This window comes from Schistocerca cancellata, chromosome 8 (assembly GCF_023864275.1).
Source record: "Schistocerca cancellata isolate TAMUIC-IGC-003103 chromosome 8, iqSchCanc2.1, whole genome shotgun sequence".
Taxonomy (NCBI): Eukaryota; Metazoa; Arthropoda; class Insecta; order Orthoptera; family Acrididae; genus Schistocerca; species Schistocerca cancellata.
In genome coordinates this window covers 228,533,113-228,551,893 of record NC_064633.1, presented here as the reverse complement: position 1 = coordinate 228,551,893, position 18,781 = coordinate 228,533,113, and the positions used below count along the sequence as shown (strand labels likewise).

At 44.7% G+C, this 18,781-nt stretch overlaps 1 protein-coding gene across 1 annotated transcript in view; it reads right to left on the bottom strand.

Moving 5' to 3' along the window:
* LOC126095481 (leucine-rich repeat-containing protein 56) overlaps positions 1-18,781 on the bottom strand; it is a 96,809-nt gene that overhangs the window by 66,415 nt on the left and 11,613 nt on the right. Inside the window, exon 2 of the mRNA XM_049910272.1 lies at positions 12,970-13,118. Within this exon, the coding sequence (XP_049766229.1) occupies positions 12,970-13,118 (149 nt within the window). The remainder of the gene's footprint in view (positions 1-12,969; positions 13,119-18,781) is intronic.

Sequence of the window (18,781 nt, the reverse complement as noted above, 5' to 3'; positions counted from 1 at the left end):
CCTAGCGCCATGCGAAATACTTTTGAATTAGTTTCCTGAAAATTGTCTTTTAGCAGATAATTCTGCAAGCCACACACAATGGAAATATCTTACACCTTGTAGCTACAAATAGGCCGGAACTCATAGACGATGTCAGTATAGAAACAGGGATTAGCGATCATGATGTAATTATAGCAACTACGATTACGAAAGTTAATAAATCAGTCAAGAAGGCTAGGGGAGTGTTTGTGCTAGATAGAGCAGATAAGTACTTGTTAGCATCTCACTTAGACAGTTAACTGACATCACTTAGTTCCAGTAAAATGCATGTAGAGGAATTATGGGCAAAGTTTAAGCAGATTATAAATCTTAGTCTGAAAAGTTATGTACCTAGTAAGTGGATAAAGGATGGAAAACATCCATCATGATTTAATAACGAAATTCTAAAGATGCTGAGGAAACAGAAGCTGTTGCACTCTCGGTTCAAACGAAAACGCACAAATGAAGACAATGAAGGTTAGTAGAGATTCGTGAGTTTGTGAAATATCTATGCGCGAAACAAACAATAACTACCATCATCACACCTTAGCAGAGAACCCGAGAAAACACTAGTCCTATGCAAAATCGCAAAGTGGGTCTAAGGCTTCCGTTCAGTCCCTTGTTGATGAGTGTGGTTTCGCAGCTGAAGACAGCAAAATGAAAGCCGAAATTTTAAATTTCACTTCCTGACATCGTTGATACAGGAGAATAGTGCAAACATATCGTCGTTTGACCATCGAACTGAGTCCCGTAATAGACATCCCTGGCGTAGAGAAACAACTGAAAGATCTGAAAGCAAATAAATTCCCAGGTCCGGATGGCATCCCAGTTTCCCAGTTCGATTTTACAAAGAGTGCTCTACGGCACTGACCCCTTATCTAGCCTGCGTTTATCTTGAATCTCTCACCCAGCACAAAGTCCCAAGTGACTGGACAAAAGAGCAGGTGACTCCAGTGTACAAGAGGGGTAAAAGAACGGACCCGCAAAATTACAGACCAATATCACTAACTTCGATTTGCTGCAGAACCCTTGAACGTATTTTCAGTTCGAATATTAAGGGGAGCCGGAGGTGGTCAAATCCAAAAAATTACGATTTTTTTTTTTTTGCTACCGAAAATTAATTGGAACATTCCTCTTTAATGTAAACTTAGAATTATTGTTCTACTCGCCCTAGAAGTAGAGTTATTACCATTTTCCCCCACGCCTGCAGAGGAAATGTGCGGCCGCTGAATGCATCTAACACCCTATCGTGACTTCCTGGCGAACTGCTTGGGATTTTCTCGGCCTGTTACGTATACAGCGCCTTATGTTACGCATACAGCGAGTGTGCAAGGGTTGGCTACATTGTTTTCTGTGACAAATGAAGCGCTAAGATGCTCAAACAAACTTTGGGTTCAAGTAAGCTCAGTGATGGAAAGACAATAGGAGGGAGAGGCAGGCTTACTGATGAGGTGATTGAACGTCTACAGAGATACTATGGGTATGCTATAAGGCAAAATACTAGTAATGTTAGTGACATGCGAAAAGCAGTGTGGGCATTGTTCCTTCATACTGCCTCTTCCAATGAATACCCTCAACACAGCCTGTGCCCAAAAGATTCCTGGTGCAAATATAATGCAAAAAAGGACTATGATCACAAACATGGTTTGCCAGCAGCTGTGATAAATGCAATAAAACCAATTTTTCATGACTTAGCACAGCCAGAATTGTTACACAAATGTCTACATGGAAAGACGCAGAATCCTAATGAGAGTGTAAACAATTTGATTTGGAAAGTGATTCCTAAAAGGGTGTTTGTAAGCATAAAAACACTGCACTTTGGCATTTATGATGCAATAGCAACCTACAACCAAGGGAACAGTGTGAAGTGTGAAGTTCTGAAGGCATTAGGATTTACAGCTGGGGTGAACACTGTACGAGCACTAAGAAATATAGAAAGAGAAAGGATAAGAGGAGCAGAAAGAAGAGAAAGGCATATGAAGTATGATGGAACAACAGCCCAGAAAAGAAGACAGAAGAGGAAGCTTTTGGAGGAAGAAGAAGAAGACCCTGATAATCCATCCTATAGTGCCGGAATGTATTGAGAAACTTTGATAGCCATTTCCCATAAATTAGAATTTTTCGAACATAAGGAACATTTTCTCAAAATCCACCCAAGCTAGAGAGATGAAATTTTTATACAGCACTCCTAGTGGTCAAACTTACATTGTAACACAGCCATTTGGTAATATGTCCAGTAGTTTCATTTCAGTTTAATTATAAAGCAATTTGTAAAAAAATTTGGGTCATTAATAAAAAAAATAATTGGAAGGAAACTAGAAAAGATACTCCAAAATCCCTCTGTCATAACTGCAATGCTAAATCACTTTATATGTAAAAAAAATTCAAATTTTTCTATTTGGTAGTTTATTCATAAATGTTCCTCAAACTTAGTGATTTTAACATGGGCAGCATAGGCACCTCCGGCTCCCCTTAAACTTTCTTGAGACTGCTGATGAGCTTATGTCGCGAATCAACATGAATTTAGAAAGCATCGCTCGTGCTAAACTCAGATCGGCCTTTTCTCAACATGCAGATTCCATATTTCTTGATATCTGGAAAGCATTTAAGCATTTGACACAGTGCGCCATTGCAGGCTGTTAGGGAAGGTACGCACATATGGAATAAGTTCACAGCTACATGAGTGGCTCGAAGACTTCTTAAGTAATAGAACCCAGTATGTTGTCCTCGACGGCGAGTTTTCATCTGAGGCAAGGGCTTCGTCAGGAGTGGCCCTGGGAAGTGTGACAGGACCGCTGTTGTTCCCCATATAAGTAAATGATTTGGCGGACAGGGTGGGCAGCAATCTGCGGTTGTTTCCTGATGATGCTGTGGTGTACGGTAAGGTGTCGAAGTTGGGTGACCGTAGGAAGACACAAGAAGGCTTAGAAAAATTTAAATTCGGTGTGACGAATGGCAGCTAGCTCTAAATATGGAAAAAAATGTAAGTTAAGGCGGACGAGTAAGAAGAACAAACAGGATTACTAGTGTCCCGCTTGACACAGTCAAGTCGTTTAAACATCTGAGTGTAACGTTGCAAAGCGATATGAGGTGGAACGAGCATGTGGGAACTGTGATAAGAGTGGCGAATGGTCGACTTCGGTTTATGGGGAGAATTTCAGGAAAGAGTGGTTCACCGGTAAAGGAGACAGCATACAGGACGCTGGTGCGACCTATTCTTGAGTACTGCTCCAGGTTCGGGATTCGTACCATATCGGGTTGAAGGAAGACATCGAAGCACTTCGAAGGCGGACTGCTAAATCTGTTATCTAGATGCTTTGGGAGTTCAAAACGGAATCCCTGGAGGGAAGGCGACATTCCTGTCGAGAAAAACTATTGAAAAAATATAGGGAATCTGACTGCCACACGATTCTACTCCCGCCAACATAATTATGTTGTGCGTAAGGAACACGAAGATAAGATGTGAGAAATTAGAACTCATACGGAGGCATATAGATAGTTGCTTTTGCCTCGCTCTACTTGCGAGTGTAACAAGAATGAAAATGCCTAATATTTGTGCAGGGTACCCTCCGCCAAACACCGTACGGAGCCTTGTGGAGTATCTGTGTACACGTAGAGAATGACATTGTCGAATTAAATGTAGCTGGTACCTCTGTAGAAAGTGTAATAAAAACAAAAAATCCAGGAATGTATATTGATTTTCAGCTGAAATGTTGCGAACACACGAGGTACTTGCAGATAAAATGTCATCAGACTATTGTGTCTTAGAGTCCTGTCACCAGTGTGTAACAGCCAGTGTCTTTCAGTTCATACCATTCACATATGCAATCAGTTTTTAGCTATGAATTTCTTTAATGGTAAATGCAGTTTCCAAACTACAGAAAAGGTTCATGAAAATAGTAACCAAAATCAGTAATCGGCGTCATTGTAAAGATCAGTTCAAAACATTAGAGATTTTAACATCATGTGAGTTCATTTTCCAGTCAGTTATCAGTACCAAAAAAACCTTGATAATCACTGCACAAACAATTCTGTCCACAGCCATGGAACAACATCTAGACTGAACTTGCATTTATTATGAAAGAATGATTATAATACGCAAAACATCATTTACTACGAATGAAATAAATTGTACAACAAGCTGCCCCAAGTATTGAAAGGATTACTAAACCGAACTTGCTTTAAAAGGCTGATAAAAACTGATTCTTAAGCGACTTATTGTCTGTAGTCAAGGATGACACAGAGTAAGAATTTAGTAAAAGATACCACATAAGTAAGTGATAACAATAATAATAATAATAAAACAATTCTGTCATTTCACACATCACGTTTGGACTGTAATGGCTTTTTCTCTGCTGGAAATCTTATTCCAAGGCTTTGCAGCGGATAATGCTGACATCTTATCCTCTTCCTGAGTTATTATGGATGGCTGCTGACAATTTTTTAGGCAAGTTAATGGCAAGTTTACAGAATGACATTTTCAATCTGCAGCAGAGTGTGCGCTGCTATGAAACTTCCTGGCAGATATACTGTGTGCCGGACGAGACTCGAACTCGCGACCTTCCCCTTTCGTGGGCACGTGCTCTTCCAACTGAGCTACCCATACACAACTCATAAACCATTCTCACAGCTAGTGGCAAGTTGCTGAAGACAAAATGAAACCCAAACAGTGTCATCGTAGTCTTGATGTGAAATGATGAAGTATGTAGGTTTGCATTTTAAAATGTGTGTATAGGGTGTGTGGTGATCAGTGTTGGGAAATGAATGAACAATATATCACTAGCATTTCACATTATTAAATAATTTATTTGCAAAACAGTACTGTAAAATAGACATAAACCATAATACTGACATTGTATTTAGGAGAATGGAGACTCCAATCTCCATCTGGCCATACTGATTTAGGTTTTCTGTGGTTTTACTAAATTACTTCAGGCAAAAGCCAAGATGGTTTCTACTATAAGGCCACAACCAATATTTATGTGTTATGGTCTTGTTTGTTCTTTAGCTGTAATTCCATCACATGTCCAGTGTCCTTATAATAGTAATGATACTAATACAACTGTATCTAGCAGTGATTCATTATCCCTTACCATCCTAAGTGTCAATACAGGCAAGCAGTCAGAGATCTTCGGGCTGAGTAGCCATCGGGTTGGCGCACATGCCACTGGGGAGCGTAGATGGCAAATGAGGTGGGCGTGGTCACTAACTGATACTGCAGACAAACTCTGTGGTCTGCCGTTCGCCACTTACTCTCTCGTTTAATCTATTAAGCATTGCGATTATTCTGAACTCAGCATTGAGTGTTCATGTTTCTCAATTTACATTACTCTCTGGACGAATTTATAACGCTTTACGACAACCGTCCCTTTATAGTGGACTTCGCTTCCGTTCAGCTGTTCACTGCCTGAACTCTGTTGTCGCTGGCTACTCGGAACGGGCTGTTCGTTTCACTGGCCTTGCATCATCATCTGTGCCAGTGATCACATGCTTTGTTTCTATATACATCTCAGCATGATAGAAAATAATGTCTATAATCAATAACGGTCGGTGATGGTACGTCTCGCCTGCTCACACTTTATCTAAGAAGTGGAACCCAAAGAATGTGATGCTTTACTGTCCAGCGTTGCAAGAATATGCCTTGATTTTACTTACAGGCGTGAATCAAGCAGTCAGTTTGAACAGAGATTAAACACATCTTATCACACGGATATAGGTGAGCAGGAAGGGCTGTATAACAATTATAACAATGATAGGAGCCCAAATTTGACTCATCAGTTGAAATGTATTCTTCATTAACTTTTACAAACGAACAGAAAATGCCACCTCATCTGAGATCTTAGGTCCAGCAGAGGTGGATGAGGGTAAGATTTGATACATCGTAGCATTATCGGTATCTGCATCATTACAAATGTTGATGGTTGAGGGGAGCAGGAACGGTGTGAGGTGCGGAAACCAGGAAAAGGACACAGTTTTCAGAATTCAAAGAAGACGGTTTGGAACACGTAGAGCTCTATCCAAGAACAAGAACACGTGCAACTGCCCACTCAGTGCAAGCCGACCACGTGAGTGTACGGCGAGTGCTACATGGTGAGTACCTCTGTCAATACCACAATAACACTGTTCAAGTGACACTGAAGCGAGACAGCAGTTGTCATAGTTGTTCCTTCATCAATGTGCTGCTGTCGCCAACTTTCCAGTACTGTTGATGCCTACAAATGAGTCATGTTTTTACACGGTCCAGTCACACTAATCGGACCACCGTCTATGTTTGACGTCAAGATGCAGTAACCACTCACAGATGGCAGGTGGTAGTACTAGCAGTGAAGGGTATATAAACAGTGTCGGGGGGGGGGGGGGGGACCCGGGAAATAGTGCAATCGTTGTCGTAAAGCGGAAATGGAGTAAGTTATCGGACGTCCAAAATGGCACGATCATTGGATTTCGGGCCAAGGGTGGAAGCATTTCTGAAATGGCGAAGTTTGTAGACAGTTTCCAAACCGCCGGGTTTAAAGTATACTGTGCATGGCAAAACGGCGTTATCCACTATCAGCACTGAGGCAACTGTGATGCACCACGGGCCGTAGATGACAGGGGTTGAAACGTCTCTGTGGAGTCATTCCATAAGACTCTTGTCTCGCTGGATTATGTGCATCCTATTCTGTCCACCGCCTGATTTCGGTTTATCAACTCTCCCAGAAATACAGAGCAAACAAACTAAGGCTTATTAAGTGACATTACGTCTGATATTTTCGTGTTCCATAGGAAATCATGACCTGTATTTATTACTTTTCACCTTTCACACTACCCTATGTGTGCGTGAATGTTACTGAATGAGTGTTCTTACGTGTGGTTTCGGGTTTGTTTTGTGGGGGACGCTGAGTTGGTTGTCGTCTGCTAGGAGCAGGTGATGTTTGCTTCTCGTACGGAGGGTAGCACAGGATGACCAACTTAGGATCCCAATACCTGGACAGAGAAGTACACCCCTTTTATTCTGAGGTTGCTTTGTCTGTCAGGTTAGTGGCGGAAGCCTATCCCTCTGATAGCTTCCGTCGCGTCGGTAGTTAGGCGAAACTCGGTGGAGAAAGTCCACTCTGCAGCTAGCGGTTGGTGAGTACAGTTCATGGCTCCTAGAGAGGGTTTCTGCTGATAGGAAGTAGGTCGAATTAGAACTTCCTAAACTCGGTGGAGAAAGGCCACTCTGCAGCTAGCGGTTGGTGAGTACAGTTCATAGCTCCTAGAGAGGGTTTCTGCTGATAGGAAGTAGGTCGAATTAGAACTTCCTGTGTTAAATTCATGGCGTATTTAAGTACTTCAGATTAACTGAAGCGTGTGTAGTTATCTATTTTCGGAATGGGGCATAATTATTTCGTTAAAAAATCGGCGATGATGGTGGTTGGAATTGAAAGTGTGGAAGTTGCTTTGTTCCTTTCGGACAGTTGCGGGTATGTAGATGCAATGATTGAATTATTGTGTTCCGCTTCCCTTGTGTGTGTTTTTTCTTTCTAATTGCGCGATTCTACAATTTTTTTGCGAATTATTTAGCTAAACTTTTTTATTCAGGCACCAGTCATGTGTATTCATAGGATGTGCATCAAATTCAGTAATGAAATGAATGTGCTACGTGAAAGATAAACTCTGCGTCCTTTATCTTTCTCATTGATGCCAGTTTTCAAATTAATTTTCTGTTCCCTGATTTTTTTAAAGTTAATCTGCTTGCTTGTGATGAACAAAAATGGGAGGAAAAATAAATTTAATTAAACAAGCTCATTAATATACGACATACAACGCTGTACATCTTGTTAGTGTCTTAAAAAAATTCATTCTTATAATTAAATTCTTAATTTAATTGAACTGATAATTTCCAGTTCGGTCTTTTCTTAATTGTTAGGAAGGGTTTGGGCTAGTGGTGACCCTGTAATTTTTAATTTATAATTGTCCTTGTGAGGTGGCTTAACCAGAAATTGCGCACAAGGGTTACTTCTCCATTATTCATGGTACTTAACTTATGTCCAGCCTTGGCTAGGATCCATTTACAGTTCTACATACATACTTTACAGGGTGAAAGACGGCTGTAGAGATATGTACAGGCAATAGACGTGCAACTGCTGAACAAGTGATCACCCAGATGAACCAAGGGGCTATCAACAGAGTCTCCTCAACGACCCTTCAGCGAACGTTGCTGCGTATGGGCCTCCACATCTGGCGCCTGGTTCTTGCACTCACGCTGACTGGTGTTCATCGGCGACAAAGGATGGAATTCGCATGGCAATATAGCAGTTGGACATCCAATGAGTGGCGACAGATGGCCTTTTCAGATGAACCACGTTTTATGCTTCAATGAACAGATGGCCATTGACGTGTACGGTGTAAAGCATCTGAAAGCAAATGCAAAAGCCAGAGCAGGAAGCATCATGGCCTGACGAATGTTTTTGTGGCACTCCCTCGGTGATCTCATTATTATGGATGACACTATGGAACAACACAAGTATGCGTGTCTACCTCTACATGCAGTTTGTTTTTCAGTCGGCATGATGGTATCTACCAGCAGGACAATGCAACATGACACACAGCTCGCAGTGTAGGTGCGTGGTTAGAAGAGCACCAGGATGAGTTTCCCGTGCTCCCCTGGCCAACAAGCTCCCCTGAGCTAAACTTAATCGAGAATCTGTGAGATCACCTCGATCGGTACATTCGCACCATGGATCCTCAACCGAGAAACCCAGTCCAGCTAGCCACGGTACTGGAATCAGTGTGGCTACATATTCGTGAGGGTACCTTGTGGAAGCTAGTTGACTCTCGTCCTGAACGTCTCCCGCTGCAAAAGGAGGTTACTCGGACTTTCGACAGGACATTCATGTGGACTGGACAGCGTACAAGGCGACTTTATTTTATCTCCCGTAACAGGCATGGTTCGTCGAAAATCCAAGCACTGTCACTACAAAAAGTTACCAGTTGAGTTTCTCAGCACACATATGGACCACAGCTGTTGTAGGCCACCTTATTGGGAGCCACGCCTGGTTTCAATGGTGCACGGTCTACGAACTTTCTTGGGGGTGTAACCTTGCAGTTTCATGCTAATACATGGTGTCAGCACGCCAGTGCTCTGTCGCACTTCGATCACCTGACCAGTCACCTCCAAGTAGATAGTAATTGGTAGTGGATTTCCAGAGGTTTGGTCTGTGAGATATCGTGGCCTCAAGTCTCCATAATTTCTCCTGTGGGGGTATACACAGGCTATTGTATCCTCAAGAACTGTAGGACTAGTTGATGAATTAATCGAGGGCATCTTTACAGAGTTTTGTTCCATACGAAGGAAATATGGAATCTCACACAGGGTTAGACAGAAAATGGTTCAGCGTTACTCGTTCTGTAACGAAGCTGATGGTCGCTCCTGGAAACTCTGGAGACAGCGTTTGAGGGTGCTGTTTGACTGCAACTGTCAAATAAAACTACTCTGGCAATTTACTTTGCCTGAGCTAATGGGTTGAATGCAGAGACTTCGAATCTCCGGAAGGTCTTCGATACAGATTTTCACTGTCGTTTAGTGAACAAAATACGAGCTTACCGAGTATCGGGTCAGATTTACGACCAGATTCAAAATTTACTCGCAGATAGAAACAAAGATGTCGTTCTTAGACAGTAAAATAATCAGATGCAACCGGAAGAACCCCGAGGAAGTTTTATACGGTAGCTGCTTTTTATCTTTTAGTACATAAATGATCTAGTAATAATGTCAAAACATCCGTGAGGATGTTAATGGAGGGTTCTGTGGTCTATAGGAAAGTTGCAACACCACAATACTGTAGCGAAATGTAGAAAGGAGTGCAGAGGATCGACAGTTGGTGCAGGATCTATCACTTGACATTCAACGTAAATAAATGTAACGTACTATGCACAAGTAGACGGATACATCAGTTACTGTTCGATTTCAGTATTGGCAACAAATCACAGGAGACAGTAACAAGAGTAACATAGCTTGGAGTAGAGCGACCTAATGTGAAATAATCGCATAACCCACTGCAGGAAAAAGAAATTCCAGGCTGAGATCTATCGGACGAATCATAAGGATATGTAGTTTGTCCACGAAGTAATGGCTTTAAAAAGGATCTTTCGAATGATTCTTGAGTATTTCTCGTAGTACTGGAACCATTATGAGATAGGATCAACACAAGACACACAGAAGGTCCAACGAAGAGCGGCATGTTTCTGCACTAATCCGTTTAGTAAGTGCCACAGTGTTACAGAGATCCTCATCAAACTACAGTGGTCGACGCTGTAAGAGGGCGTTGTACATCACTTAAAGGTTCAGGCTTAAACTTTTGAGAGCGTAGTTGCAAAAAGTGAGGCAACATATTACTTCCTCCGATAAATGTCTCGTAAAATAAATCCGATGAAAAGAAATCAGAGAAATTGGAACTCATACTGAGGCTTAGCGACAGTCGTCTTTTCCAAACTTCACCGGACGAATAGAACAGGAAAGGGAGAGGAGTGGGGTATATGACACCGATTGTAGAATTATTCTCACTCCATAAAGGAGGCTTGGAGCAGACAGTGTGTGTAGATGCATTTGATATTTCTGGCCACGGATTACATGTCTCAGTATGTTGAAAACCTCAGTTACTGTACCCTACATACGAGGGCGAGTCAAATGAAAATATTAAATTTGTAATAACAAATCGAAATTTCGCGCCGTTATCCTGTAGGTTGGTAAGCGTGCTACAAACAGCATGCAGAATGGCCTGTGGGTGGCAACATAGTGCAGATGTACAAATACCGTCGCAGTATCAGCAGAAAGACGGCCGCCCCACTTGCGACTTGCACCAGGGAAGAACAGCTTTCTGTTATTCCATTTTTGCGTATTGAAGGTGTGAAACCTATTGAAATTCATTGACGAATGAAGGTTCAGTACAGTGATGCATGTTTGCACAGCAGCAAGTCTACGAATGGAGTAGGAAGTTGGCAAATGGTGCGACTTCAGTGGAAGATGCTCCCCGTCCAGGTCAGGCACAACGAGTTGTGACTCCACAGAACATTGCAGCAGTTGAAGCCATAGTGAAGGGAAACCGCCGAGTGACACTGAATGACGTTGCAGCATGCTCACAGATTATTCATGGGTCAGTACACCACATTGAGCATGATGTACTCCAGTTTCACAAAGTGTCTGAAAGATGGGTGCCACGGCAGCTGACTCCTGAAATGAGAGAACGACTTGTTGGTGTTAGTGAAGAACTTCTTCGGCGCTTGAACGAGAAGGTGATGGCTTCCTTGCAAGAATCGTTATTGGGGACGAAACCTGAGTTCACTTCCACCAACCGGAAACGAAGAGAGTGAGCAAGGAATGGTACCACTCCTCATCACCAAAACCGAAGAAGTTTCGAACAGAACCATCAGCAGGGAACATTATGCTGACTCTCTTTTGGGACGAAAAAGGCGTCATTTTGAAGCATTACGTGCCTATAGGGACCAGTGTCACCAGTGCATCATACACAGATCTCCTAAAAAATCATCTGCGGCCTGCTTTCAAGTCAAAGCGACGTGGATTGCTGTTAGCAGGCGTCCTTTTGCAACATGACAATGCAAGGCCCCACACTGCCCGTACAACAGTTGCAACAATCACAGACCTGCATTTTGAGTGTCTTCCTCATCCACCATACTCACCAGACCTTTCCCCAAGTGATTTCCATATGTCTGGACCACTCATAGACGCAATGAGAGGAAAGAAGTTCCGTTCTGATGAAGAGGTACGCGACGCACTGCATGAGTGGTTGCGCGGTCTACCAAAAGAATTTTTTTCTAAAGGAATTTACGCACTTTGTAAGCGCTGGAGGACTTGCATTGTGCGGTTTATCGTATCGCGACATTGCTGCTCGCGTTGGTCGAGATCCAATGACTGTTAGCAGAATATGGAATCCGTGGGTTCAGGAGGGTAATACCAAACGCCGTGCTGGATCCCTATGGCCTCGTATCAGTAGCAGTCGAGATGACAGGCATCTTATCCGCATGGCTGTAACGGATCGTGCAGCCACGTCTCGTTCCCTGAGTCAACAGACGGGGACGTTTGCAAGACAACAACCAACTGCACGAACAGTTCGACGATGTTTGCAGCAGTATGGTCTATCAGCTCGGCGACCACAACTGCGGTTACCCCTGACGCTGCATCACAGACTGGAGCGCCTGCGATTGTGTTCTCAACAACGAACCTGGGTGCACGAATGGCAAAACGTCACTTTTTCGGATGAATCCGGGTTCTGTTCACAGCATCATGATGGCCGCATCCGTGTTTGACGACATCGCGGTGAACGCACATTGGAAGCGTGTTTTCGTCATCGCCATACTGGCGTATCGCCCGGCGTGATGGTATGGGGTGCCATTGATTACACGTCTCGGTCACCTCTTGTTCACATTGACGGCACTTTAAACAGTGGACGTTACATTTCAGATGTGTTACGACCCGTGGCTCTACCCTTAATTCGATCCCTGCGAAACCCTACATTTCAGCAGGATAATGCACGACCACATGTTGCAGGTCCTGTACGGGCCTTTCTGGATACAGAAAATGTTCGACTGCTGCCCTGGCCAGCACATTCTCCAGATCTCTCACCAACTGAAAACGTCTGGTCAATGGTGGCCGAGCAACTGGCTCGTGACAATACGTCAGTCACTACTCTTGATGAACCGCGGTAGCGTGTTGAAATTGCATGGGCAGCTGTACCTGTACACGTCATCCAAGCTCTGTTTGACTCAATGCCACGGCGTATCAAGGCCGTTATTACGGCCAGAGGTGGTTGTTCTGGGTAGTGATTTCTCAGGACCTATGGACCCAAATTGTGTGAAAATGTAATCACGTGTCAGTTCTAGTATGATATATTTGTCCAATGAATACTCGTTTATCATCTGCGTTTCTTCTTGGTGTAGCAGTTTTAATGGCCAGTGGTGTATGCACTGTACCTGAGCGAGGAGAGGCAGGAGCCGTCCAGGTTGAGCTCTCGCAGCGCGGGCACGTACAGGCTGAGGCGCTGCAGGCTCGTCTCGCGGGCGATCACGCGCAGCTTCAGCTCGCGCACCGCGGGCAGCGCCTCCGTGCCCGCCACCTGCCGCTGCACTCGACACACGAGGTGACACGTCAGTAAGCACTCGCCTGGCCCCACCGCTCTCTGCTAAATATCAACTACACACTACCAGCCAAAAGTTTTCGATCGCAACTATGGATTTGTGGTCAGAATAGGGATATCGTTTTCAGTATTCAATCATACGCTCGTTATGGCCCCTGTTGTGTATTTCACGCATTGTTCGCATAGAGGGGAGCTGATGAGTACCCGCAACAACACTGATTTGCCTTTACCTAATACCGTTCCGCTCGACTAGGCCTCATTCCTTCAGCTGTAAGTGTAGCAATCAAATGTTCAAATGTGTGTGAAATCTTATGGGACTTAACTGCTAAGGTCATGAGTCCCTAAGCTTAACCTAAATTATCCTAAGGACAAACACACGCACCCATGCCCAAGGGAGGACTCGAACCAGCCGCACAGTCCATGAGTGCAGCGCCCTAGACCGCTCGGCTAATCCCGCGCGGCTGTAGCAATTGTAAGATGGCAACGGCCTTGCACCTTACGTGAGTCCATTTAACGTGACACTTTAGGTTTTGTTGGAGTAACACTTTAAATTACGGTGTATGAAATCTATGTGGAAACGCATCGGCACGCGAGAATCCCGCGATATTGTAACTATAAGATTTCGTGGAAAGGCAGTACGCGAGACAGAGCTCGGCTACGTCCTCGCCTAGCCGCCTAAGGCCACAGCCTAACGGTATGAATGATGAACTGAGGGATTTCTGTAATCCGTTTAGAGAGGCCACAGCGGTCGCCAACCTCTGAGGGATGTGCGGCTGCAGGTGTTCAAGTGTTTACCGAAACAGAGCAGTGGATAGCTGGACGGGCTTTCCTGTGGGTGCTCTCGCCTATGTCCCACTAATTTTATGCCTTCGAGTAACTCAAGTGGGGCAGGCCAGGAGTTCCGAATAACAAACTTTCAATGCAAGAATCTGTGTTCGCTACGATGGGGAATCTTGCCGGGAAAATCTCGAGTGGTCTCTTGGGAGAAAACTTTCAGTAAACGTGTTATTGCCCACAGTTGTGGTTCTTCCCAGCCGGTGAGGGCGGAGTTTACTTGTGAAATTTGTAGAAATAAAAGAATTGTGGAAAAGAGTTCTATTCCCAGGCCGTGCATTGGTCGGCACTGGCAAACTGGGTATTTTGAGAGCTGCTACTGATGTGATTCGCTCGGTGAAAGTTGAGGTGAGAAAAGAAAGGTGAAGAGCGATCTTGCTGGACTCTCGGTAGAGGTCTTCCGTTCTGGGTTCTCGTACTGATAGGACGTTAGCGAAGTCGTCTCCCCTCTTGGTCTTTCGTTCAGAGACGACGTTAACCACGCCATCTCATTGCTGACGGAAACACTGTAGCAATTAGAGAAGTTTACAGACAGCAGTCTGGTGCTCGAATACTGTAGGATTGTACTTTCCGAGCGCCACACGACGATCGCACGACCGCGCCGTCGCCGTCGGAGACGGCCGCTACAACAGGAATATTATGGTGAGATCGCTCCCGCTTCGGCCTGTGTTAGGAGTAACGTTAAATAGTTGGATCAATTGCAATTGCTGTTTTCACAGTACTTTGGAGTGTAGTGGATCTTCGTATATACACTCCTGGAAATTGAAATAAGAACACCGTGAATTCATTGTCCCAGGAAGGGGAAACTTTATTGACACATTCCTGGGGTCAGATACATCACATGATCACACTGACAGAATCACAGGCACATAGACACAGGCAACAGAGCATGCACAATGTCGGCACTAGTACAGTGTACATCCACCTTTCGCAGCAATGCAGGCTGCTATTCTCCCATGGAGACGATCGTAGAGATGCTGGATGTAGTCCTGTGGAACGGCTTGCCATGCCATTTCCACCTGGCGCCTCAGTTGGACCAGCGTTCGTACTGGACGTGCAAACCGCGTGAGACGACGCTTCATCCAGTCCCAAACATGCTCAATGGGGGACAGATCCGGAGATCTTGCTGGCCAGGGTAGTTGACTTACACCTTCTAGAGCACGTTGGGTGGCACGGGATACATGCGGACGTGCATTGTCCTGTTGGAACAGCAAGTTCCCTTGCCGGTCTAGGAATGGTAGAACGATGGGTTCGATGACGGTTTGGATGTACCGTGCACTATTCAGTGTCCCCTCGACGATCACCAGTGGTGTACGGCCAGTGTAGGAGATCGCTCCCCACACCATGATGCCGGGTGTTGGCCCTGTGTGCCTCGGTCGTATGCAGTCCTGATTGTGGCGCTCACCTGCACGGCGCCAAACACGCATACGACCATCATTGGCACCAAGGCAGAAGCGACTCTCATCGCTGAAGACGACACGTCTCCATTCGTCCCTCCATTCACGCCTGTCGCGACACCACTGGAGGCGGGCTGCACGATGTTGGGGCGTGAGCGGAAGACGGCCTAACGGTGTGCGGGACCGTAGCCCAGCTTCATGGAGACGGTTGCGAATGGTCCTCGCCGATACCCCAGGAGCAACAGTGTCCCTAATTTGCTGGGAAGTGGCGGTGCGGTCCCCTACGGCACTGCGTAGGATCCTACGGTCTTGGCGTGCATCCGTGCGTCGCTGCGGTCCGGTCCCAGGTCGACGGGCACGTGCACCTTCCGCCGACCACTGGCGACAACATCGATGTACTGTGGAGACCTCACGCCCCACGTGTTGAGCAATTCGGCGGTACGTCCACCCGGCCTCCCGCATGCCCACTATACGCCCTCGCTCAAAGTCCGTCAACTGCACATACGGTTCACGTCCACGCTGTCGCGGCATGCTACCAGTGTTAAAGACTGCGATGGAGCTCCGTATGCCACGGCAAACTGGCTGACACTGACGGCGGCGGTGCACAAATGCTGCGCAGCTAGCGCCATTCGACGGCCAACACCGCGGTTCCTGGTGTGTCCGCTGTGCCGTGCGTGTGATCATTGCTTGTACAGCCCTCTCGCAGTGTCCGGAGCAAGTATGGTGGGTCTGACACACCGGTGTCAATGTGTTCTTTTTTCCATTTCCAGGAGTGTATGTTATAAGAGATCGCGTTTTGGACCGATTTTAACACAGTTACTGCCAATGCCAGTTAGGAGGATAATTTGTAAATTGTTCATTGTGTTTTATTCAGCATTGATCTGAAGGTTATAATAAAATTATTGTGGTTCAGTAGAGCCTTTACTTTCAGTAGTTGATCCTGAATTCACCCTTTTGCTTTATTTTATTTTTGTGTATGTGTTTGATGTCATTGAACACCGAAAGTGTTCGTGATCGTTCATGTTTTGAAGTAAAAATAGGTGTGATTTATCGTCAACACTACCACCGCAGATTAATTAGGGGTGACAGGGCCACATTTAAATCTAGCGTTATCCATTTTAGCGTACAGTTATACTCCCAATTTCTCTGTAAGTCGTTTGTCAGGGGCGAGCGACACACGCAAAAATCGGACAATCAACGGGTGGGGTTTTACACAATCGGTTCACATTTGTTTACAATACATTGTGTATATCTTCTAGTGTGTTTGTATATCTGACCACGTGCACACTACAAGATGTATCAAAAAGAATCATCCGATTTGGCACGTCTACCGGTATATTTCTGAAACTAATAAACATACACAATGAATTTAGGTTTTTGATCAATGAAAAACTCAAAAAGTTTTTTTTTTTTCATACGTTTTGATATTTTTCAATATACGCCCTTTGAGATGCATGGCATATGTCAATGCGGTGTTCAAATTGTTCCTACACTGCAGCGAGCATGTCTTGAGTACAGCTTCCATAGCTGCTGTTACGCAATATCTCAGTTCATTCATTGTTGTTGGTAACAGAGGCACATAAATAGTCTTCTACAGGGTGGAGCAGAGGAAACGCATGTTTTTCACTATTGAATGGCTGGGACACGGATCGATAAAAATAATAAAAACAAGCATTAAGTGATAGATTTTTTAAAGCAGTTTTGAAATTTATATATTTTAATTAGGTTCGAAAAATAATGTCTTGGAGATGACGTCCTTCTTGCTGGATACAAATTTGGATCCTCTCCCCAAAGTTAAGCATGTCTCTCTCCAACATTTCATTGGGCACGGCTTCAGTTTCCTGATGAATGGAATTTTTCAGCTCATCGATTGTGCGAGCTTTGTTCATGTAGCCTTTTGATTTAAATATCCCCACAAAAAGGAGAAGCGCCGGCCGAAGTGGCCGTGCGGTTAAAGGCGCTGCAGTCTGGAACCGCAAGACCGCTACGGTCGCAGGTTCGAATCCTGCCTCGGGCATGGATGTTTGTGATGTCCTTAGGTTAGTTAGGTTTAACTAGTTCTAAGTTCTAGGGGACTAATGACCTCAGCAGTTGAGTCCCATAGTGCTCAGAGCCATTCAAAAAGGAGTCGCATAACGACGGGTGAGCGAGGGGGCCAGTAAACATCACCCTATTTCGAAATAACATGTCCTGGGAACATTTGTCGAACCACTTCCATGGATGCTCTCGCCGTGTGAGCTGTGGCACCGTCCTGCTGAAACCATATTCCTCTCAAGTTCTGACGAAGAAAGTTGTTTCACATTTTAACGTAGCAGCTGATGTCACAGCAACTGCAGTTCCTTCCTCTTTAAAAAAATAGGGTCCAACAATCCCCATCTTTGAAATTTTACTTTTAAACTGTGAAGAGGTCTTTCATGTAATTTATATGGGTTCTCCAGCGCCCAATACCGACAATTTTGAACATTGACGTAACCGTCTACATGAAAATGTGCTTCATCACTCATGAAGACCATAGCATCTGCATCTCCCGTAAAAATTTCGTCCATTACGCGACAAAACTCTCTGCGCTGCACAAAATCCCCTTCACTAAGCTGCTGGACGATCATTATCTTGTACGGGTGAAACTTAAGATCATCATGTAAGATGCGGTGAGGCGAACGACGTGACATAAAAAGCGCTAGAGCCGGTCGTCTAGCCGATCGTTTCAGACTAGCAAGAACTGTCGTTCTCACTCGGTCTACATTTTCCGGAGTACGAACTGAACGGGGAAGACCAGCTGGTTTTTTTTTCATCACAGATCCAGTACTTCTAAACGCTGCAACCCATCGGAGTACGGTATTTCGATCAGGCACTGCACCTCGACGCCCAACTCTAAAATTTTGACGGAAAAGACATTGCACTGAGACTACGGAATCATTGTTTCCAAATTACTGCTCGACAGCGAACACACGATGCTCTACACTCCAATGCTCCATAACGACTGAAACTGCATTATATGGGCAGTCTGCCAACATTCATTCAAGGTCAATACTCCCTCTTGTCGTCGTGTACTAGCAGTTCAAAAAACATGCGTTTCCTCTGCTTCACCCTGTATAAACCCCCACAAGAAATAATCACATACAGTCAGGTCCGGTGACCTTGGAGGCCAGTAATGGAAGGCTGAATCATTTGGTCTAGTGCGACCGATCCGTCGTTCAGTAGTCCTTTTCTCGTGTCCTGCCCACTCGTCTAACATAGTGTGCATAGGATTGCTAGCTGGATTGCTAGACAACAATTCAAGTAATCATATTAATGGTCTTTATTACACTAAAGTAAATTGACAATACTTAACACTGCGTATTTACAAAGATGGGGCGGTAGCAATTGGCGACATGCAAATAGTCAATGTCCTTCGATATATAAAATTCCCATGCAAGC